Source organism: Gossypium raimondii, chromosome 10, assembly GCF_025698545.1.
Source record: "Gossypium raimondii isolate GPD5lz chromosome 10, ASM2569854v1, whole genome shotgun sequence".
Taxonomy (NCBI): domain Eukaryota; kingdom Viridiplantae; phylum Streptophyta; class Magnoliopsida; order Malvales; family Malvaceae; genus Gossypium; species Gossypium raimondii.
Window position 1 is genome coordinate 24,308,167 of NC_068574.1, and position 25,857 is coordinate 24,334,023.

General features: G+C 32.7%; 1 protein-coding gene and 1 long non-coding RNA gene across 3 annotated transcripts; both read left to right on the forward strand.

The window, feature by feature from the left end:
- Window positions 1-324: 324 nt before the first annotated feature.
- LOC105775365 (wall-associated receptor kinase-like 3) lies at window positions 325-1,541 on the forward strand. Its single transcript, XM_012597888.2, has one exon. It carries the CDS (start codon window positions 373-375, stop codon window positions 1,504-1,506), a length of 1,134 nt encoding a protein of 377 aa, XP_012453342.2. The 5' UTR covers window positions 325-372; the 3' UTR covers window positions 1,507-1,541.
- A 14,783-nt stretch (window positions 1,542-16,324) lies between these two features.
- Window positions 16,325-16,969, forward strand: LOC128034100 (uncharacterized). 2 transcript variants are annotated; one of them, XR_008190187.1, is made up of 2 exons: window positions 16,325-16,592; window positions 16,678-16,969. It is a non-coding gene; the product is annotated as an uncharacterized LOC128034100 (long non-coding RNA). The 2 variants fall into 2 exon arrangements; XR_008190188.1 differs by having other exon boundaries at window positions 16,696-16,969.
- Window positions 16,970-25,857: the final 8,888 nt, after the last annotated feature.

Here is a 25,857-nt window from a genome sequence, read left to right on the forward strand (position 1 = left end):
CTACAAATGGAAGCATTAAAGGTTTATCGAATTAATTAGTTCAAGAAGTGATATATTTTGACTTGAATGTGTGATGTTTGAGTCTTTAGTTTTCGTATTGTAATATTCATTTACTCATTATATCCTTAAAAGTTTAGTGTTAAAACAACGTGATGTTGTAATGAATATTCTCTATGGTTGATAAAACTATCAGTAAATATAAAATAATTTTGTGTGAAGTCTAATAAATATATATATATATATATATATATATATATATATATAAAACCTTTATTGAAGTATCTCTATGGTTGATAAAATTATGTTTCTTATATGTATATAGGTTGCAGCACTAGTACCGGGACAATATTTCTGCTACTTGGATTATGGAAAATGTACGAAGTAGTGAAAAGAAGAAGAAACATCTTGCTGAAGCAGAAATTTTTCAAACGGAATGGAGGTTTGTTACTGCAACAACATTTGTCTAGCAATACAAGTTATTTTGAAACAATAAAAATGTTTACTTCAAAGGAGATAGAAAAAGCCACAGATTACTATAATGAGAATCGAATCCTCGGTCAAGGAGGCCAAGGAACTGTTTACAAAGGAATGTTAACGGATGGAAGCATTGTGGCTGTTAAGAAGTCTAGAATGGAAGAAGGAAAGAAATTTGGTGAAAAGAAGGTCGAACAGTTCATCAATGAGGTGATCATTTTATCTCAAATTAATCATAGGAATGTGGTTAAGCTTTTAGGATGTTGTTTAGAGGCTGAAACTCCGTTGTTGGTTTATGAGTTCATCCCAAATGGAACACTTTATGATCTCATTCATGGCCAAAATGAAGAACTTCTGTTGACATGGGAAATGCGTTTACGGATTGCAACTGAAATTGCCAATGCTTTGTTCTATTTGCATTCAGCTGCATCTGTTTCTATTTATCACCGAGACATTAAATCAAGCAACATACTTTTGGATGATAAATACAAGGCAAAAGTGTCGGACTTTGGAACTTTGAGATCAATTGCACTTGAACAAACTCATTTAACAACTCGAGTTCAAGGAACATTTGGTTACATGGATCCGGAGTACTTTCGGTCAAATCAATTTACAGAGAAGAGTGATGTTTATAGTTTTGGGGTTGTCCTTGTTGAACTGTTAATCGGAGAAAAACCCATCACCTCAAAACAATCTGATGAAGAGATAAGCCTAGTATCTCTTTTTCTTCTATCAATGCAGGAGAATTCGTTATCTGATATTCTCGATTCAAAGGTAGCAAATGATGGCCTAGAAAAAGAGATTATAGCAGTGGCTAAATTAGCAAAACGATGCTTGAATCTTAATGGAAAGAAAAGGCCTACCATGGAACAAGTAGCAATGGAGTTAGAGTTGATTAAAGCATCAGAAGAAGGTAATGTTATTGAAGGAAGTGGTGATGAAGAATCTGAAATTGATGACATATTTGAATCTTGGGACATCAATCCTTCTTGTTCAATGACTAGGTCAACTACAACCGACAATTTAACTTAGCCATTAAAGGAATCCTTTTAGTTTTTGTTGAAGAATGGTCAACATGTAGCAAAGAAGCAGACAACAAGCAGGCCATGGAGATCGAGCCATGCAAAAGCTGCTGCAGCAACCACAACTGTTCCTATTTTGTTTACTTTGTAACCTTAAGTTAATGTAATGTTTTTTAGTTCATTTTGAACTAAGTTAGGTTTATGCTTGATGTAATTAGATGGTGTATGAGCTGTAAACTCAGCTTTGTCCATGCTTACAAGTTTTGTTTTTCAAGTTTCAATGTATTAGTGGTGGTAGATGTTGTTTAGGTGACTGCTTACTGTTTTTGACAAGCTTAATGCTTGTTTTATGTATTGGCATTATGCCATTGTTCAAAGTTGATTGAAATCAGTTTGTTTTCTTCCACAAACTCTCCATTTTTTTCTTTGTTTTTCTTCTTTCTTTTGTTTCAAATTCGATTGTTTCTTCTGCAAGTATCGAGCCTTGTTGCTCAAGCCATAAGCTGAACTTTTTTATTCTTTGTTCCTAACACCAAAAATTGGTATCTAGAGCTTTAATATTAAGGGACCTGTTATATAAAACAATGGCTTCATCAAGCTTCTCACCAGCTGCACTATCAGTCTTCAATGAAGAAGGATATCATATATGGGTGGTCAAAATGAAAACATATTTGCAAGCATTCGATCTGTAGGAGGTGGTCAACTCAGATGTTGAACCAGAGCCACTCAGAGCCAATCCAACAGTGGCTCAGATCAGGCAGCATGCTGATGAAAGGACCAAGAGGCACAAGGCCATGTCTTGCATCCAGAACTCAGTGTCAGATGTGATCTTTACAAGGATCATGGCCTGTGCGACACCAAAACAGGCCTGGGACAAATTAAAAGAGGAGTTTCAAAGGACAGAGAGGACAAGGCAGTAACAGTTGTTGAACCTGAGAAGGGACTTTGAGAATTTGAAAATAAAGGAAGAAAAAACTGTCAAACAGTACTTAGACAGGATTATGGCTGTGGTAAACAGCATAAGGCTCCTTGGTGAGCAGTTCAATGAAGCAAGGATAATGGAGAAAGTGATTTCAACCTTACCTGAGAGGTATGAGGCAAAAATTTCATCTCTTGAAGATTCAAGGGATCTGATCAGCACCTCACTAACAGAGCTGATCAATGCTCTCTATGCACAAGATCAAAGAAGAGCTAGCAGACTGGAGGAGCACCAAGAAGGTGCCTTTCAAGCAAAGACCAATTCTGCCTCGACCAATACTGCCTACAAAGGCAAGAAGGCTTGGAGAGACAAGCCAAAGTTTAATTTTGGAAAGGGAAGGGATCAACCCTGCAGGCATTGCAAAAGACTTGGTCATCCAGAGGCAAATTGCTGGTTTAGACCAGATGTGAAATGCCAATTTTGCAAAAAGATAGGGCATGTTGAAAAAGTTTGCAAAAACAAGGGCAAGCCAAGGCAGAACCAACCCCAACAGCCAAAGGCTGAGGCTCGAGTAGCAAAAGAAGATAGTGAGCATGAGGAGCAAGTTTTTGCTGTGTCATGCTCAACTCCTCCAGAGAAGCTTACAAATGGTGGCACTTGGACAGTGGCTGCATAAACCACATGACACTAGATGCTGTCATTTTCAAATCCTTGGACAGAAGCTGCAAAACCAAGGTTAAAATTGGTGGTCATTTTATAAAGGCAGAAGGTAAAGGAGATGTCTTGCTATGCACTCCTACAGGTAACAAGCTAATCTCGAATGTGTTGTTGGTACCTGAAATTGATAGAAACCTGCTTAGCATAGCTCAGCTACTAGAGAAAGGGTATTCTGTAGTGTTCAAAGGCAAGGAGTGTTAAATCAGTAGTCCAATTGGATCCAAGTTCATGGCAATCACTATGGCTGATAAGAGCTTTATTGTTGACTGGAAAAATGGCTCAGAAACTACCTATACAGCCACAACAGATGAATCCACGTTTTGGCATCAAAGGCTTGGTCATACCAACTATAGATCGATGGACCAACTATCTAGACAAGATTTGACTGAAAAGTTCATTGGTTCAGTAGAAAAACAAGAAGTTTGTGAAGTATGCCAGCTAGGAAAGCAATCCAGGCTTCCATTTCCTTCAAATCAGGCCTGGAGAGCCTCAGAAAGGCTGTAGCTAGTGCACACTGATGTGTGTGGCCCTATGAAGACAGAATCACTAAATGGAAGTAGGTACTCCATTCTGTTTATTGATGATTTCTCAAGATTTTGTGGATTTACCTCTTGAAGCAGAAATCAGAGGTTGCCTCTATGTTTTGGAAATTCAAAGCTATTGCTGAGACTGAAACAAGCTGCAAATTAAAGACCCTAAGGTCTGATAATGGGACTGAGTACACCTCAGCTCAGTTCCAAGCATTTTGTGATGAAGTAGGGATCAAACATCAACTTTCTAACACTTACACACCTCAACAAAATGGTGTAAGTGAAAGAAAGAATAGGAGCTTGATGGATATGGCTAGATGCCTATTGTTTGGGAAAAATCTAACTAAAAACATGTGGGCAGAGGTAGTCCACACTGCTATGTACATTCAGAATAGACTCCCAACCAAGGCCTTAGCTCACAAAACTCCATTCGAAGCCTGGTTTGGCTTCAAAACTTCACTGGTTCACTTGATAGTCTTTGGCAGCATATGCTATGCTCATGTCATAGTAGTGAAGAGAGACAAATTGGGCAAGAAAGCTGAACCTGGTATACTGGTGGGGTACAGCTCAGTCAAAAAGGGCTATAGGATCTTAGATCCTTTAACAAACAAGGTGTCTGTAAGCAGAGATGTGGTGTTTGATGAGAAAGCATGTTAGAACTGGGAGAAGAATGAACCAGAGGCTGTTCCTGAAGACATGCTGGCAGATCAAACTGAGGTAAATCAAAATAGTCCTGAAATGGACATTGATGATGAATCAGTCAAGGGCACTAGACCTTTGGCTAAAATTTATGAAAGAGCTCAAGTAGCCATAGCTGAACCAAGCTGTTTTGAAGAGGCTGAAGCTCAGCAAGGGTGGAAGTAAGTAATGGCTGATGAAATCAGCATGATTGAGAAGAATCATACTTGGGAACTGGTTGAAAAACCAGCCAAAATGAAGATCATTGGGGTGAAATGGGTGTATCGAGCCAAGCACAATGTTGATGGGAGTTTGAATAAGCTGAAAGTAAGGCTAGTTGTTAAGGGGTTTAGCCAAAAGTATGGTCTGGATTACTTGGAGACTTTTACACCTGTGGCCAAACTTGATACCATCATACAGTTGAAAATCCACCAACTCGATGTGAAGTCAGTATTCCTCAATGGATTCTTGAGGAAGAAATCTATGTTGAACAACCACAGGGCTTTGAAGTGGCTGGTAAAGAACACATGGTCTACAAACTGAAGAAAGCCTTATATGGCTTGAAACAGGCACCAAGGGCGTGGTATAGCAGGATCGATAACTACATGGTTAGTTTGGGATTTAAGAGAAGCAGGAGTGAGCCAACTTTGTATGTCAAGAAGGAAGGGGCACAAACTCAGCTCATTGTATCCCTGTATGTTGATCACCTGCTAGTGACAGAAGGAGACCAAACAGCAGATGTTTGAGATGTCTGATCTAGGAAGGATGAGCTATTTCCTTGGCATGAAAGTGACACAAACACACCATGGGATGTTCCTAAGTCAGAGAGCTTTTGCTTCTAAGATTCTGACCAAGTTCGCAATGCAAAACAGCAAAGCAACAAATACTTCAATAGTTGTTAGAGAAAAACTATCGAGCCATGGTAATTTTGAAAGGGTTTGTGAATCAACCTACAGAAGTTTAGTTGGTTGTTTGTTGTATTTAACAACCACTAGACCTAACATTATGTTTGTTGTAAGTTTGCTCTCAAGGTTCTTGCATTGCAGCAATGAGAAGCACCTTCAAGCTGGAAAAGGAGTGCTCAGGTATGCCAAGGGTACATTGAGCCATGGATTGATGTACAGCAAAGCTAAAAGCCTGAAGTTAGTTGGCTACACTGACAGTGATTGGGCTGGTTCGATTGATGACATGAAAAACACCTCAGGGTATGCTTTCAAACTTGGTTTAGCCATGTTTATTTGGAGCTTGAAGAAGCAAACACTGGTGGCTCAATCTACTGCTGAAGCTGAATATGTTGCAGCTGCAAGTGCTGTCAACCAAGCCATTTGGCTAAGAAAAATTATGGCTGACTTGAATGTGCATCAAAGGGAAGCAATAGAGATCTTTTGTGACAATCAATCTGTTGTTACAATTGCAAAGAATCCGGTGTTCCATGGAAGAACAAAACATTTTAGCATTAAACTCCATATTGTTAGAGAAATGGAGCAAGCTCAGGAAGTAAAACTAGTTCATTGCAATTCAGAGGATCAACTTGCTGACATTTTGACCAAGGCCCTTAGTGTAACAAAGTTTGAGCACTTAAGGAAGAAATTAGGAGTTTGCAACATGCCAACCAAGGAGGAGTGTTGAAGGATGGTCAGCATGTAGCAAAGAAGCAGACAACAAGTAGGCCATGGAGATCGAGCCATATAGAAGCTGCTGCAGCAACCACAACTGTTCCTATTTTGTTTACTTTGTAAATTTAAGTTAATTTAATGTTTTTAGTTCATTTTGAACTAAGTTAGTTTTATGATTGATGTAATTAGATGGTGCATGAGCTGTAAACTCAGCTTTGTCTGTGCTTACAAGTTTTTTTTTCAAGTTTCAATGTATTAGTGGTGTCAGGTATTGTTTAGGTGACTGCTTACTGTTTTTTGACAAGCTTGATGCTTGGTTTATGTATTATGCCATTGTTCAAAGTTGAATGAAATCAGTTTGTTTTCTTCCATATACTCTCCATTTTTTTTCTTTGTTTTTCTTCTTTCTTTTGTTTCAAATTCGGTTGTTTCTTTTGCAAGTATTGAGCCTTGTTGCTTAAGCCATAAGCTGAACTTGTTTGTTCTTTGTTCCTAACACCAATAGTTTCCAACACTAAACAAACGTTTTTACTTTGTTGTGTACTCTCTATGTAATATATCTTCACATTTGGTTCAGATTACTCTTCTTTTAAATAATTTATTTTGTATGTTGTTTCTTTCTTATTGAAACTTTTAAAATTAGGCACGGATATAATCTCTTTTTATGTATTATTTATCAAAATAATATTTAATAATTTATGTTGGTTCAGATTACTCTTCTTTTAAATAATTTATTTTTATTTTCACAGTTATTTGTAGCTTTTACTTAAAAAATCATTTTAGTTTTACATTTAATTTAATCTTTTAACCTTTGAACTTGTATTATTTATCAAATCATCCCAAAATGAATAAAAAACTTTACCTTAACTGCGAAAATAGAATGTCGGTAATGACAATATATTGCAAAGAAAAGAGAAAAAAAAATAAAAAACACATAGATTTTTACGTGGAACCCCTTTCGGGAAAAAACCACGGGCGGAGGAGAAAAAATTCACTATGTCGAATTCGAATGATTACAAGAGAAGTAGATTATGTCTATTTATAGGCTTGTAAAACCATACTCTAATAGGAGTGTAGTAAAATTGAAACACCTTATTCTAATAAATATCAAATAGATAGAGTTTAATAAGGTTTAAAAAACGTTATTCAAAAATAAAATAAAAGAAGTGTAGTTCTATATGGATTATACCTTTATTTTATTTTACCACTATCTTTTATTTCAAGAAGGATTCGAGTCATTTAATTCTAACAATCTCCACCTTCACACGAATTCTCAATGAACAAATTCTTCATCGCGAACTCTTAACGAACAAGTTCTCCACCTCTTACATAAAACCCCTTAAGGGTTTAACTTCAATAATAAACACCAACCAAGTCTAAGCAATGCTCAAACTTGGTTATAGGAAGTGACTTAGTCATCATATCTGCAGGATTTTCATGAGTACTAGTTTTGCTCACAACAATATCACCACGAGCAATAATATCACGAACAAAATGATACTAAACATCAATGTGTTATCAATGTGTTTTGTTCTCTTATTAAACATTTGATCTTTTGTAAGGAAGATGACACTCTGACTGTCACAAAATACTGTACTGATTTGAAGGTCTTCAATGAGTTCACTAAAGAGTCCCTTCAACCAAATGGCTTCTTTACAAGCCTCAGTAATCGCCATGTACTCAGTTTCATTGGTAGACAAAGCAACTATAGTTTGCAAAGTGGCTTTCCAACTGATTGCACAACCTCTGGTTGTAAAGACATAACTTGTGAGAGATCTTCTTCTATCAAGGTCTCTAACAAAATCAGCATCAACATACCCAATAACTCCATCTCTAGTTCTTCCAAACTGTAAGCAAACATCAGTAGTATCTCGTAAGTATCTTAAAATCCAATGAACTATTTTCCAATGTTCTTTATCGGGATTCACCTTGTATCTGCTAACTACACTGACTGCATATGATAAATCTAGACGTGAACAAACCATACCATACATGAGAGATCCTACTACACTAGATTATCGAACATGTGACATGTACTCAATCTCATCATCTGATTGTGGAGAAAAAGCCAATTAAAGTTTGAAATGAGTTGCTAAAAGAGTACTAACAAGCTTAGCACTCTGCATATTGAACCTGTAAAGAACCTTCTCAATGTACCCCTTCTGACTTAGGTACAATTTACTTGCTTTCTATTTCTGAGAATCTCCATACCAAGTATCTTCTTTCTGGTCCCAAATCTTTCATCTCAAATTATTCACTTAGTTGGGCTTTGACCTTTCTTATCTCTCCTTTATCTTTCGTTGCTATCAACATGTCATCAACATAAAAGAGTAGATACACAAAAGAACCATCACTTTTTTTTTCTTAAAGTAAACACAACTATCAAAGCTACTTCTTTTGAAATCATGAAAAGTCATAAAGGAATCAAACCTCTTGCACCACTATCTTGGTGATGTTTCAAACCGTAAAGGGACTTTTTCAGCAAGCAAACATAGTCCTCTTTTTCTGAGACTGTAAAACCCTCTGGTTATTGGATGTAAATATCCTCCTCAAGTTCTCTACGTAAAAATACAGTTTTTACATCTAGCTGCTCAAGCTCCAAATCATGCATGGCCACAATACTAAGCAAAACTCGAATCGAACTATGCTTCACAACTGGGGAGAACACATCTGTGAAGTCCACTCATGGAATTTGACTGTAACCATTTGCAACAAGTCTTACTTTATATCTGGGTTCTTCAACTCCTAGAGTCTCTTCTTTCTTTTTAAACACCCATTTACAATGAACAGCCATTCTACCTTTAGGATGTTTCACAAGATCCCATGTTCTGTTTTTGTGGAGTGATTCTATCTCCTATTGCATAGCAAACATCCACTTTTCTGATCACAGCTAACTGCCTCAGAGTAATTAGATAGCTATTGGTTTGCATTTATATCTTCAGCCACATTTAAAACATAAGCAACTAGATTAGCCTTGGCATACTTCTTTGGAGGTTTAATTTCTCTTGTAGTTCTATTTTTGGCAATAGAGTTTTGTGGTGAAAAAGCAACTCTATTTTGAACTTTTGTACTGGCTTGAGGAGTCAACTCTATTGTAGATTCTGGATTAATCTGATGCTCCACTTGCTTTTGATTTTCTTTATTGGAAGAGTCCTTAAGAGATAAATTAGGTAGCATAGCAGTTTCATCAAAAACAACATCTCTACTAATCACAACTTTTCTTTTTTTAGGACACCATAACTTATACCCTTTTACACCATCTTTATAACCAAGAAAAACATATTTAATGGATCTCGATTCCAATTTTCCATTATCAACATGAGCATATGCAGGACACCCAAAGATCTTTAAATTAAAATAGTTAGTAGAATTACTAGACCATACCTCTTGTGGAGTCTTTTTCTCAATGGCAACGGATGGAGATCGACTGATTAAAAAACATGCAGTAGAGGCTTCTTCGACCCAAAACGACTTTGGTAAGTTGGCATTTGACAACATACATCGAACCTTCTCCATGATCATTTTACAACATCGTTTTGTTGTAGAATATGATGAACTGTCAAGTGTCTCACAATCCCTTCTAACTTGCACAGTTTATTAAACTCATCAAAACAGAACTCTAAGTCATTGTCTGTGCTGAGGTATTTTATTTGTTTTCCTATCTATTTTTCAATCATAGTTTTCCGAGACTTAAATGTAAAAAAGACATCACTTTTCTACTTCAGGAAGAATGCCCAAACTTTTCTGGAAAAATCATCAATAAAAGCTAGCATATAATTAGCTCCACCTCTCGAAGGCACTCTGGATGACCCTTATAGATTAGAATGAATATACTCCAATGTTCCCTTCGTGTTATGGATTCATCTGGTGAATCGAACTCTCTTTTGTTTCCCAAAAATGCAGTGCTCACAAAACTTTAGTTTGCAAATTTCTTGCCCATTAAGAAGTCCTCTTTTGCTCAATTTTGACATGTCATTCTCACTCATATGCCCTAGGCGTATATGCCAAAGTTTAGTAATATCATTATCTGACAAGGAAAATGATGCGACAGCTGCATCACCAATAACAGTAGAACCCCGCAAAACATATAACTTGGTAGTCTTTCTCTACCTTTTCTTCACAACGAGGGGACCTTTGGAAATCTTTAAAACCCTACTTTCAGTTATGTATCTATACCCTTTTGAATCAAGAGTACTCAACAAAATTAAATTTCTCTTCAATTTTGGAACATGTCGTATGTCACTAAGTGTTCTGACAACTCCATCAAACATCTTAACTTTAATTGTTCCAACACCTGCGATTTTACACGAATCATTATTTCCCATCAAAACAAAACATTCAGACATTATTTCGTAAGTTGTAAACCAATCTCGATCGGGATTCATGTGGAGGGTGCAGTCTGAATCAAGGATCCATTTCTCACTCACTTTAGAATTGTTGACAGTAGTGACTAGAAGTTCACCATCACTGTAGTCTTCTACAACATCAACTTCACCAAAATTTTCTAGTTGTTTTCCCTTTTGATCTTGTTCTGTAGCTTATAGCACTCAGATTTAATGTGTCATTTCTTCTTGCAGAAGTTACAAGTTTTACCTCTGTTTGAAGACTTCGATCTACCCTTAGATTTATCGCGAGGATTCCGTTCCTGTTTCCTTCCACAATCATCATTAGCATTCCTATCTTGTCTTCCACGAACAATGAGACCCTCTCCCTTAGAGTTAATTTTAACCACAAGATGCTTCATCTTATTATACAAGGTCAAAGAATTATAAACCTCATCAACTGTAAGAGACTCGCGGCTATATAAAATTGTGTCTCTAAAGGTTGAATAAGACTGGGGAAACAAACAAAGTAGAATCAACCTTAGATCTTCCTTATCATACTGAACCTCCATGGCTTCCAGGTTTCAGAGAATTTCTTTAAACACTGTTAAGTATTCGTGCATAGACGCACCTTCCTCAAAATGATGAGCATAAAGACGCTACTTTATATGCAGTTTGCTGGCTAGAGTTTTTGACATACATATTTGTTCCAGCCTCTTATATAATTCATCGACGGTCTTCTCTTTCATCGCATCCTACAAAATTTCGTTAGATAAATGCAGATATAGTTGTGTTAACACTTTTTTATCCTTGCGCTTCTTCTATTTCTCCATCAATGTCGAATGCATCTTATCTATCCCTAGCAGGGTTTCCTCTAAGTCCATCTGTGTAAGAACTGCCTGCATCTTTATCTATCACAACGCGAATCTGGTGTTGCGATCCAACAACAAAATTTCATACTCTAAAAATGCCATTACCGTGATTGAGATGAACAACCCAGAAAATCTGATACCAATTTGTGAAAATAGAATGTCGGTAATGACAATATATCACAAAGAAATGAGAAGGAAAAATAAAGAATACACAGATTTTTACGTGAAAACCCTTTCGAGAAAAAACCACGGACAGCGAAGAAAATTCACTATGTCGAATTTGAATGATTATAAAAGGAGTAGACTATGTCTATTTATAGGCTTGTAAAACCATATTCTAATAGGAGTGTAGTAAGATTGAAACACCTTTTTCTAATCAATATCAAATAGATGGAGTTTAAAAAGATTTAAAAAACTTTATTCTAAAATAAAATAAAAGAAGTGTAGTTCTATATGGATTTTACTTTTATTTTATTTTACCACCGTATTTTATTTAATTGAGAATTGGTCACTTAATTCTAACATTAACACCTTAAAATTTTCATTTATTGACAAACAACACAAGTTTAAGGTCTAAAAATATTTAAAAAATTAATGATGAACTAAAATGACTTTCTTTTTTGTATTGTTGGAGGATAAAATAAATCATTATGCTGATGATTAATTAGCTTAAATTGAGTCTAAGAACCATAATGCTACTCCCCTTAACCATTTTGTACCAATCATTACAAACTTTATCATGAAGAGAATAGATTAGTAGAAAATCATCTTCAACCCAATCAATTGAGAAGCAAAGGATGATCAGAATATCAAACTTGATTCGTGAAACCCAGCTCTGAAAATATCTTTAGCCCAAGGTCTTTGTGCTACCGATCTATTTCTCTATATTCTCACCATAATATTTTTTCTAATTTTCTTTGGTTGAATGCTCAAAATGGGGTCTAACCTTTTAAGGATTGCTCACATAAGTACCAAACCTTTTAAAATGGTAATATAAGGATCTAACATTTACAAGAGTGCTCAAATGAATGCCAAACCTTTCAAAATAATCAAATAAGGCCCAAACCTTTTTGAAAGTTCTCAACTAATGATCAATTTTTTTTGAAAATGCTCAAATAAGGGCTTCTCAAAATAGTTATATAAGGGTTTCTTTTATTTTCAAACAATTTTTGATGCAATTGTTATATGTTTTATTCTAAACATGTTAGTATTCACCTAATTTTTACTAGAATTTGAGCTAAAGTGCATGAAAAACACTTACTTGAGTACTTTTGTAAAGTTTAAGGCCCTATATTACTATATTCAAAGATTTGGGTCCTTATATGAGCAACCCATAAAAGATTAGGTGCTAATTTGAGCATTTAACCATTTTATTTTTATGTTGTCCAATGTTTTGTTCAGTTGTTGAAAATTGTGATAAATAAAATTTTGAAATTGTTGCTAGCAAACTAACAAAGTTCTTGGAAGGAGCATCTAGTAAACAAAATTAAACACATAGGAATTATTTATATAGCTCAGTTTCCATCTGCGAAGCCTAACTCAGTGAGAAATATTCACTCTCTTGAGAGACTTTCATTCTTTCTGTTCTACAAACATCAACCCAATAGGTGTGCTCATGATCTTATTGTGAGCCCGGAATCTTCCCAGAAACATCTAGCCCAACTAGGAAAAACTTCAGACTAAGCCTTGAGGAAGGGTCAGTACCAATCATTCACACTTCCTTTTAGCGTCGTGGAAAAAGCCTTACACTTCACAGAATCTAATATTCCTAGTACGTTCATATAGTCATTGTGGGCTCATGGGTCTCTTCTCCCTTCAAACATGTCCTTTAGGACCGTGAAATCATGTGGCAAGTTCATTGCTGCTATCTCCGGGTCAACAGACTGTTAGAAAAAAAAGCCACTCCATATTTTGTGACTCGGGATGCAACGCCCTTACATCCCACCGTAACTCATCCATCTCATTCTGTCATTCCCTCGCATTCAAGCCTAGACCCTCTTCCTACATGTTCACATTATAAGGGAAATTAGATTTGTCAGACTATACCGTCCTCCTAAACTTCTTGTTTTGCTTCAGTAACTCTTGTTGGAAAGTCTGTTGCTATTCAAACTGTGTATTCTGCACAGGCATTTGTTCTCTCATTAACTTCATATGCTCCTGAAGAGCAAGAAACTAATGCGGTGATGCTTCTAGGTTAGAGGGAAGCGATAGCCCATGATCGGAAGATAAGTTTAAGTCCAAAGACCTAAGACTCTTGGATAAGCCACATTACTGAGATTTTTCAGTTGACTGAAAAACCAACCAACAATCAAGTCTGCTTTATTGGGCTGACTACCGGAACCTGAGGCTCCAGTTGTCCGTACGAAAGACTGAAGGGGAAATTCTCATTTGGGTGAGACATTGTCACTTTTGCAAGAAAATATATTTTTCTGAAAGAAATCTATTGATTGGAAGTATGTCAACGCTCACCGCACCAATTGTTAAGTATTTTTGTGTTATGTCTCACTGAAGGGGACAATCGAATATTTATACACATGGTTACTGTTAATGGAATTGTCGTTCTTAGTAGACTCTATGCATGCGGAACATGTGTATTGTTCTGGTTTGGCTGCTGGACTATGTGGCTCCTTTATACGAACTTCTTGGCACATGCAAATTGGAACCGCGGACTCCCCTTACAAGCCCCCTACTATAGGGCATACATGCATCCATTTGGTAGGGTCTAATCGAGTCACGAGTAGGCGACCCAAATTTTATCTAGGCTTCGAGTTGATGATCCTAAATACATAACAATATGAAATAATAGAATATTAATTTTTTGTCAAAAGATAATATTTCATTTTTGAGTTTATTCCTTAATTTATAAATTATTCTACTCAATCAAATAATGCAATATTATTACATCTCTATTTCATTCTTACCAAATGGCCATTTTATTCAAACTTTGTTCTTACAAGTAGTGAATAAATGATGGAACAATTTCTTGAACTAACAAATTTTCCTTTAATTTATTTATCGTTTTTAAATTAACATCATCTATGAAATCAATATATTAAATTATGTCTATAAAAATACGTTAAATATTTTGGAATCTGAAAGTCCCTCCAAAGCACAAATGATGTGTATTTCGGCAATGAGGCATATATGCCAAAAAAATATATTTGGCAAAATAGGTCATTTTTTTCATAATTAGGGAAATAGACTGATTTTGGAGAGTGTGAAAACGAGCCCAGCTGGATGCGTTTTCTATACAGTTGGTAGGAAAGCGTGCCCAATTAGACTTTTTTCCTCTTAGTTGGCAAAAAAAGTGCGCCCACCTGGACGCGCTTTTCCTTTTCTCTCTCCTTGACTAGCTTTTAAAGGTTTTTTAGGTTTGGGGTTTATTTTTGGTTATAAGGTATTGAAGCTTTATACTTTTTAAGGATTTAAGGGATTTTACTGGGTTTAGGGATTTGATGTAGACATGGTGAAAGCTCAAAGGTAGACTTGAGTTGCCGAGGATGCGATAACGCTTGAAGACACACACATTTCATGTGTCGTGTTGGGATGGGACCATTACCTTAGAAGCTCATTTTATGGAAGCCAAGTTTCGAGGTGGCAATGCTTTATATGGTCATGGGTTGAAGTGTATATAAAGGTCCTAGTCGATTGTCGTTATGCAATTATGGGTTGAAGTATAACTCGAGGGCCAGTTGTCAGTCGTTATACGGTTACAAGTTCAAGTTTTTTGGATTCCTAGAGATGATGAATTATAAATACCACACATAAGTTTGAGGGCATAATCATAGCGAAAAATTAAGGGGCTTCCTGTTATAATCAACTTATTATCCCCATCTTCATCGTAGGTAGTATCTTTAACCTTCCTTCTTATCTTGGGACCGAGTTGTATCAAGAAGACTCTCAGGGGGAGAGCGGACGTTTCCACCATCACAGTCGGTCCCCCGAAGTAGTCCTCTTGCCTTGAACTTAGTCCCATCCCGATACGGGAAATGTATGTGTCTTGAAGCGCTATTGTATCACCAACGACTCAACAATACCTTAAAACTAAAACACTCTCTACCTCAAATGAAAATAAATATTTTCGATGAAAAATTTAAACACTGAAGTGGAAAGAAAACTGAGAGAGAGAAATTTTTAAAGGGGAGGGATGGTGGCTGGTGGCCAGAAGAGATGATTGAGTAGAGGGAAAGCCCCTTTTATAGGTTTGGGGTGAGACTAAAAGGGGAAAAAAAAAAGAGACAGGGTGGGATACATTAAAAACGCATCTTCTGAGACGCGTTTTCATCTAATAATAATGTATACTCGAGGCATGCTTGAAAATTACCCAGATTCCTGGGTGCAAGGCATTTTCGCAGGTTTTGGACAAATGGAGAGAAAGCGCACCAAGCTAGATGCATTTTCTGCTAACATGTCAAGGAAAGAGCACCCAATTGAGTGCGTTTTCTTTCGGAATTATTAGAAAACACATCTAGCTGAACTTGCTTTTCCTGACATGTCAATAGGAAAATGCGTCCAGGCACTATTTCTGACAAGTCAAAAAAATAATAGTATGAAAAATAAAAATAGTTTTTTTATTTAAAAAAAATTGTCAAAGCTTATGTGAGCTAAGAAAAATTTGTATAAGAAAATCAAAATTATGAAATTTGGACAGTAAAATTTTTAATTTTCTAAGTTTAGCGTGAAAGGTAAACAGAAATTGGATAACGTAAAATAAAGGGAAAACCTAGTTGATTTAGTCAATAATTATTAATTTACATGTCACAATAGAGTGATAGAGGAATTGTGTTTTTGTTGTTGATATGTGAACATATAGTTTTCTTTTAAACCCTGTTACCTTTTATCTTATTGAAACCGTTAAGTATTTAATAAATTAATTTGGCTTAAAAATTAGAAAATTAAGGAAATAAACATGAGGTGGCAAAGAAAATGAGAGATGAAGAAAACATGGTTTGATATTTGATGAAGTGATATTATGTGGCTTAATCATTTAGATATTTTATATTTTTATAAATTATAATAATCTGATTAAAATTTTATTATAGCTTTTAAATATCCAATTTAACCATTTTAATAAAAGTATAATTTGTTTTGTTTATAATTTTTTTTATTAATTGATACTGTTAATTGTTTTGACTTTGATTTTGAAGTACAATAAATAAAATAATAAGGAAATTTCTGCGATCAATATTCAGAAAAGGAAAAAAGATGAATTCGATCACACTTTATCTAACTTATCTGGTAAGCAATTATTGATATAAAAGAGTGAGTCTTTCTCCTCCACAAGAATCACAATCCAGTCCGATCAAGCTGCCTTGGCTTCAACCCAGAAATTAGTTTTACAGCGACCAAACATGGCCTACAAGATGTCATCAGTGCTTTTTATACTTGTCCTGCTGCTATCGTTTTCTCTCCTCTCGCCTCCATCTTCTGCAGCAAGCACTCGTAAGTTGAATTCAAACTATATATTAAAATTGTTTTTAATTTCTTATATATCATCTCTTTTCTTTTTCTGGGTTTATAATTGTAGTTAAAAACATCAATGAAGTGATAGGTAGAAATTTAATCGAAGCAAAACCACCTCCAAATGATGATCATCCAGATGGAGGGGAGAAGCGTCGTAAATAATGGTTGTTATCATTATTTTTGTTTTTCGCAATTCTGCTGGGTTGTTTAGGATTTAATCCAATTTTTTTATATAATATAATACTCTTTGATATTATATCCCATAATTTGAACATTATGTATTTTAGATAATCTTAGTACGTTAATATTTTATGTAATATATATTTTAATATATTTGTATATTATATTATTTTAAATGTATTTTATTTTAATTTTGTGATATATAATCATATAAGCCAAAAAAGTACCACGGGCTGGTTTTTTGTCTTTTTTATTGAAAATAAGTAAATTAGTCTTTGTATATCAAATTAAAAAGTAAACTAGTTCTTTCTATTAATAATTCCATCAATTTCTACCGGTAAAAATTGACGTGGTTGACGAAATAACCAAACAGTAGAAATGGAAGAAATTTTTAATACAAGAATCAGTTTGTGCTTTGATATAAAATATATGGACTAATTTACCTATTTTTTGGATGGAAAAAATAAAATATAATCTAACTTCTAATTAAGAGTCTCCATAATACTTTTACCTATATAAATCTAATTATCAACTTTAAGAAATTAAACATTAGTATTTATATATGCCCAATTACTTTTCATATAGGCCTTTCAGATTAAGGGCTAGTTTAGCATTATTTTGAAAAGTACTTTTAAAAGTGTTGTGGAAAAGTGCTTTTAGAAAGTTTGGTCTAAGATTTAAGTGTTTTAAGAAATAAAATGTTCATTTTAGAAATTGTATTATAAAAAACAAATATGCACTTAAATAATGTTCAAATTAGTTAATATTATGATATTTTAGCAAGAATAAAAAATATTATAACTTGATGTTAATATATTAATATATGAAATATAAATTTTAAATATTTTTAAACAATCAATATTAATTATTTGTAAAATTTAATTAGAATATTAAACTATATTTTAAATATTTAAATATAATCATTAAATATTTGTAATTAGATATTAACACATTTTTATTATTTTAAGAAATGCTTTTTAATTAATAATTTTATTTTCAAATGTAATTTGAATATATAACCCATATTGGATATTAACATAACATAGAAAACATAAACCTAATAAATTTAAATACTACATATACTTGGATTAAAATTTCAAAAGGGTAATAGAAATATAAGATTATTAAAATAATACTAATAATATAGTATTAATAAAATTATATTAATAATATAACTACTTCTACAAAAATAATTCTGATTATAGTAAATATAATTGATGATAACGAACAATAGATTAAAATGCTAACAAAAAAATAATAAATAGAAAGAACTTAAAACTACAGGGATTAGGAAGCAAATACACCCTTAAGGACGAAAAGTTGAGCTTTGGTGTCGGGTGTCCTTGGCGTCACCACCGGCATTGTCATTGTCTCCTGCCGAAGATGGCACCAACGGACACTATCCAATTTTAGCTTGTTGCTCAACACTTATGCTATCTTTGGTTGAAAGTAATACCCAGCACTTCACCGTGCTACATAAATTAGTTATTTGGTTCATCGAATTTTTAAAATATGACAAGATTGATTCTGAGACTATTTGGTAACATTGTTGAATAGCTGTTCAAAAATGATATGATTCAATAAGTTACCAATTTTTTAAATATGAAAAGTTGTTTTTTGTTGCAATGGTGAAAGAAATAGGCACTTCCTCAAACACATCTCAACCATTTCATATTTTTTAATAGCTATCACAATTTTTAAAGAGGTCGTCGTTTCCTCCGTCGAACCACCGCCAGTAAGTGTTGTCCCATCAATGAATGATGTTGAGGAATGCTTCTTCTTTATCCCTATTTTACTTTTACTTTATTCTCCTTACACACGCTTATCACTTCTCACCGTTGCCGATGTGATCATTTGATATCTTCTTCAGCGTTAGTATATTGATCTAAAACCACCAATCCTCTTCAAATCTATAGGATTAGATTTCTCAAAAGACCCCTAAAAAATTGTGAGGTCACTCTCAAATATTTAGAATTTTTGTGCTTCGATCTCTTAATCCTGCCATCAATATGGTTTGATTTTGAGATGTCTTTCTACTTTTGAGCTCAGCGATGGCAGTTCAACAAAAGTAACAACATCTTTTAAGAGAGGCAGTGGTTTGGGTTTTTAGGTTAGAAGGGGGAGGATGAAGAAAAGGGGAGGAGATAGAAAAATAAAAGAAAAAATTTTTTTAATTTTTTTAAAAAAATGGATTTAACGGTTAAGTGATTAGTTTTAACGATTTCTTTAATGACAATGACTAAATTAACAAAAAAAATTTATAGTGACAAGTATGAACGACCTAATTTTAAAGTGACTAAATCAATAACTTACCTTTTTTTTAATTAAATATTATTACAAATTATATTGAATTTTTAATAAATAGTTTACCATAATAATTTTTATTTTATTAATGAATACAAATTAGTTTAAAAACTTTATTTAATATGAAATAATAGAATATTAATTTTTAGGCAAAAGATAAAATTGCTTTTTTGATTTTATGTCTTAATTTATAAATTATTCTACTCAATCGGATAATGCAATATCATTAAAACTCTATTTCATTCTTACAAAATAGCTATTTTATTCGAACTATGTTCTTGCCAGCAATGAATTAATGGTGCAACAATTTCTTGCACTAACAATTTTTCCTTTAATTTATTTCTCAGTTTTAAATTAATATTATCTATGAAATCAATATAGTAAATTGTGTATAGGGTGAGTAAAACTAGTTTCGATTCAAAAAATTGAAAAAATTTAAATTTCAAGTTAATCGAATTAGGTTATTCAATTATTCAACTTGAATAAGTAATTGAAGTTTCAATTCAAATCGAGTTGAATTTTACAATTTTAATAACTCAAATAATTTGAATAACAAATTAATGTAAATATTCTTTTGGTCCCCGTCAAGTTTAAAATGAGCAAATTAGTCTCTCTCAACAAAAAATATATAAAAAATAAAATTCAAAATATTTATAAAATTCCTAAATTTATATATATTTTTAAAATATAATATTTTAAAAATTCTAAACTTTTTTAAAAATTTAAAATTTCTAGAATAATAATTATGAGACTTAAATAAGTTAATTAATTATTCAAGTTTATCATACTAAAGTATTTTTTTTATTTTACTTTAAAATGTTTCCAAATATATATGGTTTTAAATTTATGTGTTCTAATATTGAATTAGTTATATTGTAACAATATTTTAATTTGACATGTTTAATTTTTTAATTTAGTTCGAACAATTTCACTCGATTTAACTCGACTCGAATTTTATTTCACTCGACTCGATTCGAAAAAAATCAAATCGAGTTAGAAAGATAAAATAGGATCCGCCAACTCAATTAACTCCGATTCGATCCAACGTTCATTCTTAATTTTATTTAAAAAATACATTAAATATTTTGGAAATCCGGAAGCCTCTCCGTAGCACAAATGATGCATGTTTTTCTTCCCCCCACTGGCTAGTAAACAATGATTGACGGGCACCCTCTTTTATTTATTTTATATTTATATTATATTCTTTTCATTTTGGAAAAGATCATCCTTTTATTGACCTTTTCAATTAAAAGCAAAAAAACTAATGAAATATCAAATTGAGAAGGATGAATGGATCAATGGGAAAATAGAATCAGAAATTCAAACAAATAAAATAGAAGAGTGTCGATATATTATGGTAATATCCGATTCTATTTTCTTTTTTCCATAAGTATCTATTGGTTCAGTTTATTTGTTTGAATATCAGATTCTATTTTCTTTTTTCCATAAGGATTTGTTGGTTCAGTATCCATAGGATCTGGAATATCTATATTTTCATCTTCAGATGAAGTGTTTTCTTCATCAGAATTATGACTAGTGACTTTTATGTCTTCATCCTGATTTGTTGAAGTTTTTTCTTCATCAGATTGATTACTAGTAACTTTTATATCCTGATCTGTTGAAATTTTTTCTTCATCAGATTTATAACTAGTAGCTTCTAAGTTTTCTGTATTTTCAGAATTAGAACCACTACTATTTGAAGTATCATAATTTAACATATAATGATAATTAAACAAAACAAATAGATCTTTATGTTGTTCAAAATTTCTTTTATTAACTTTAAATATTCTACTTTTCTAATTTATTAGTAGTATTTATAAATTTTTCTTTCCAACGCTCTATAAGGTTGTTATAAGACCGGAAATCATATTTTTGTTGTTTTCATATTTTTTCTGTTTTTTTATGATTTTTATATTTTTAGACATATATGATGAAGTTGATTCCTCCGACGAGTCATCTTCTTCCTCGATAACACTAATATATTATCATTACCATTACCATAATATAAAGAAATATAGATTGGATCACGAACCGTTCGATATAACCAGTATTGAATGGGGTTTTGTAAAAGAAATAGTAGTACAAAACTTTTCCTTTCATCTTTTAAAAGTTTTTCCAGCAGTAGTAAAATCCTTATTACAAACCATCATAAGAAATGATGACTTTTTCTACTATTTTTATATTCAAATTAGTAGTTTTATTGGTATTGCTAGAAAAGAAAAATTTTATCAGCCATATCAAATTTGGGTCATTCATAAGATGCTCGGAAGCCCCCGATTATCTGTTCTTAATGAAGATAGAGAACACTTGGCAACAACAATTGACAGGTGTCAGAATGATTTAAGCTATTATCAAACCCAAGTTGGGATTGATTTAATAGCCAAAGCCAAATATCTTCTCCAAGAAAGAGATTATCAACTCAGAACTGAAAGAAGGATAATGGCTTATCATTCTCATATTATTGAAGAAAACAATGAAGAATCCATTCGACTACTAAAAAAGATAGCCGACATGGAAATTGAAGATTTCCCATATGATATTCTGGAACAAATCAAACAGACATGGGAGACTTGTCATCAATACATTTCTACAATTCATCACTTTTAAAAGAGATGAATCAAGAAGGTTGAAGTCAAAAAAGATGGCAACCTGAAAGAAAATCCACATACCAACAACAAAGATTGGCAACCTAGAAGTCATCATCAAATCCATGATGAGACAAAAGAAGAAATCAAGATGCAGACAAAAAGTCTTGCAACGTGAAAACTATCATCAAAACAATGATGATGCAAGCAGTGATGGAAGCAACCATGACACAAGCAGTGATGGAAGCGGACATTAATTCAAGCATGCAACGTGGAAACAACCATGACCACGCAATTAAAGAAGCAACAAGACAAATGAGACGTGGAAGCAGCCACATCCATTTGAAGCCGAATCCTTATCAGAAACATTGTTCGAGATCCAAAATACAATTGTATAGAATTTTTAAGTCTCTTGTATAGGGATCGAGAGTTTATAGTTTATAACTTAGTTTTCTTTTCTTTTCTCTTTTGTAAAAACCTTTTCTTTTAAAGAGTCTATAAATCCTTTCGCTTGTATATCGCACTCAACCCGATTTACAACCATTATTTGCAAACATGGAATTACTTTATTTCCATCACAGACCCTCTGATAGAAGAGTGTCTATGCCTTAGAGTTCAGACAAAATAATTTGAAATAAATGATTTAGCAGAAGATCTAGCAATCAGTTGGACTTCTATTAATGAGTATACAAATACGACAGAGGTAGAAATAAAAGAGATTAATAAAAAATTTATTGAACTCTTTGAACCAAACATGTTTACTACTGAAATACAGCTGAAATTATTAAATTTAAGGGATCTATCAATTCCAAAAGATGGATGATAGAAAAATTAGTAAAGATAGTACTACTAAACCAAGAAGTACTATAGAATATAAGTCTTCGTGTAATAGACTATATTTCAAAAATAATTGTATAACAAATACAAATGAAAAATTAATCTTACCTCTAGTTCTCAACCCAAGAAGAAGAAGATAATATTAGTACAAACAAGACACCAATAGGAATTAAAACAGTTCATATTCCTATTTTCCCTACTAAACCTAGTAATAATTCTAGAAACACTAGAATGGAAGAAATTCAAACTTCGACAATGAATAAAAATTGAATGTTGGAATAAATAATGAAATTACATTTGAGTTTAGAAAATATAAAAATATTCTCTAAATGCTTTGGTAGATACTGGAGCTACAATCAAGAGTTGCGTAAGAAATATATTTCTGAGAAAATGGGAATTAATGAGAAAACCTATAAAAATAATTGGTATAGATGGTAATAAAACCATAATTAATTATAACGCTAAAAATATACCAATCTACATAAACAATGTTAGATTTGTAATTCCTAAGATTTTATGTTTTCCTAAAATGCAGGAGATATATTATTAGGAAATAATTTTATGTCAATATTTACCTTTTACTATTGATAAAAATTTTATAAGGTTATCTATAGAAAACAATTTCAGAGAAATATCACTTATAAAAGATAATAATATTGAGTGTAACAAAAACTTTACAAAGAATAAATTATTAATAAGTAAATATTTGTAATTTATTACTAATAATCGTTGATTATCTTATCAGGTTCTATGGATATAGGTAAAAAACATCTACAAGAAATAGTTGGTGAATGGATTACCGTTCACAAAAAATCCAACAAAGGGAAAGCAGAATCGAACTCCAAAAAAGGATTTGTACCTGCTCAAATACCATTTTATCCTAACCAGGGATATTATGTGTCTTATCCAATGGTAAACCAACCAATTGGAACAAATGTTTTAAAAAATCCAATGGTAAACCAACCAGTTGGAAGTATTTCTTCATTGACCCTAAAAAAGGTGAGTTAATCACAATGGTCCCAAGATCAAAATTTGGCATCACAAACCAGTTATGTTGAAATTATCATGGGAGCAGAAAATTTGTTGAAACAACAACAAATTCAAGAAACAAAAGATCTTTCAAAAATAAAATATTTTTATAATCCTGGTATACCACCAGAGTTTTATAGTTTTATAAACGAGATATGGAAAACCCACATTTCAAATCAAAGACCCAATTTCAGAAGAGCTCTTACACAGTTCTCATTATTTTTAGTTGAAAAAACAACTAAAGAAATGAAGCTGAAGATTTATTACTAAAATCTGTTTTATACAGAGAATGGGATGAATTCAAATGGAATTCATGGATATTAAGGAGATAAACAATCTTCTTGATATTTTCCAATATTTTATTCATAAAGGAAAAAATAAGTCTATTATGAATAAGGTATTTAAAATTTGTTTATATAACAAATCTAAATAGATTTTACGGTAGAAATATTCAACAAAATAAATGGAATTATCTGTAATCAGCAGACTCAATTCCAAAAATCTTTTCTGAATATTTTCTACAATCTTATGTTTCTACAAATTTTATAGGTGAAAGTTTTCCAACTATAAAATATATATTGAATCACGAACCGCTTGATATAACTAGTATTGAATGGGGTTTTGTAAAAGAAATAGTAGTACAAAACTTTTCCTTTCATCTTTTAAAAGATTTTTCAGCAATGGTAAAATCCAAATTACAAAGCATCATAAACAATGATGACTTTTTCTATTATTTTCATATTGAAATAAGGAGCTTTATCGGTATTGCTGAAAAAAAAATTTTATCAGCCATATCAGATATGGGTTATTCAAAGGAGATTGGAAGTCCCCGATTATCCGCTGTAAAAGAGGTCAAAGGACACTTGGCAAAAAACATTGATAGGTGTTATAATGATCCAAATTATTATCAAACCCAAGTAGGGATTGATATTGTAGGAACAGCCCAAGATCTTCTTCAACAAGAAATTTATCAATTATGGACCGATGGAAGAAGAATATTGGCATATTATACTGGAGATATCCAAGAAAATAGAGATGAATAATATTTAAGGCTATTAAAAAAGATAGCTGATACAGAAATTGAAGATTATCCATCTCATCTTCTGGAACAAATCAGAAGTACGTGGAAAGCTTGGAACTCACCAGGAATTTCACTAGATTCATTAAATCTATATGAAATAGAAGAAATGAATCTAATTAATATGCAAGAAGGTTGAAGTCAAAAAAGATGGCAACATGAAAAGAAAGAAATCCACATACCAACAACAAAGATTGGCAAAGTAGAAGTCATCATCAAATCCATGATGTGACAAGCCCAAATCCAGATGCAGACAAAAAGTCTTGCAACGTGGAAGTCATCATCAAATCCATGATGAGACAAAAGAATAAATCCAGATGCAGACAAAAAAGTCTTGCAACGTGGAAGCTATCATCAAAACAATGATGACGCAAGTAGTGATGGAAGCAACCATGACACAAGCAGTGATGGAAGCGGCCATTAACTCAAGCATGTAACGTGGAAACAACCATGACCATGCAATTAAAGAAGCAACAAGACAAATGAGACGTGGAAACAACCACATCCATTTGAAGCTGAATCCTTATCAGAAACACTGTTCGGGATTCAAAATACAATTGTTTAGGATTTTTTGAGTCCCTCTATAAATAGAGAGGAGAATTCATTTGTATAGCATCGAAAGTTTATAGTTTATAACTTTGTTTTCTTTTCTTTTCTCTTTTGTAAAAACCTTTTCTTTTAAAGAGTCTATAAATCCTTCCGCTTGTATATCGTTTCGAATTCAAATCGAGTTGAATTTCACAATTCGAATAACTCGAATAAATAAAAAATTTGAATAATAGATTGGTGCAAATACCTTTTTGGTCATTGTTAACTTAAAAATAAGCAAATTGGTATCTCTCTCAACAAAATTACCAAAAAAGTTTAAAGTAAATTTCAAAATACTAAATTGTAAAATTCAAAATATTTATAAAATTTTAAAATTTATATTTTTAAAAATTCTAAAATTTCAAAGTGTAAAAATAAAAAAAAGTTCAAATTTTAATTTTTTTCTAAAATAATAATTTTGGGACCTAATTAATTATTCAAATTTATCGTACTCAAGTATTTTATTATGTGCAATAACATGGAATTAGTTATACTGTAACAATTTTTTCATTTGATATGCTTAACTTTTTTAATTTAACTCGAATAATTTCACTCAATTTGACTCGAGTTGAAAAAAATTCAAATTGAGTTAGGTTGATAAAAAAGGACTCGTGAACTCGATTAACTCAAAATTTTTTCACTC

Coding starts and splice junctions, on each gene's coding strand:
- LOC105775365 (XM_012597888.2), top strand. CDS start 373: ATGTACGAAGTAGTGAAAAGAAGAAGAAACATCTTGCTGAAGCAGAAA.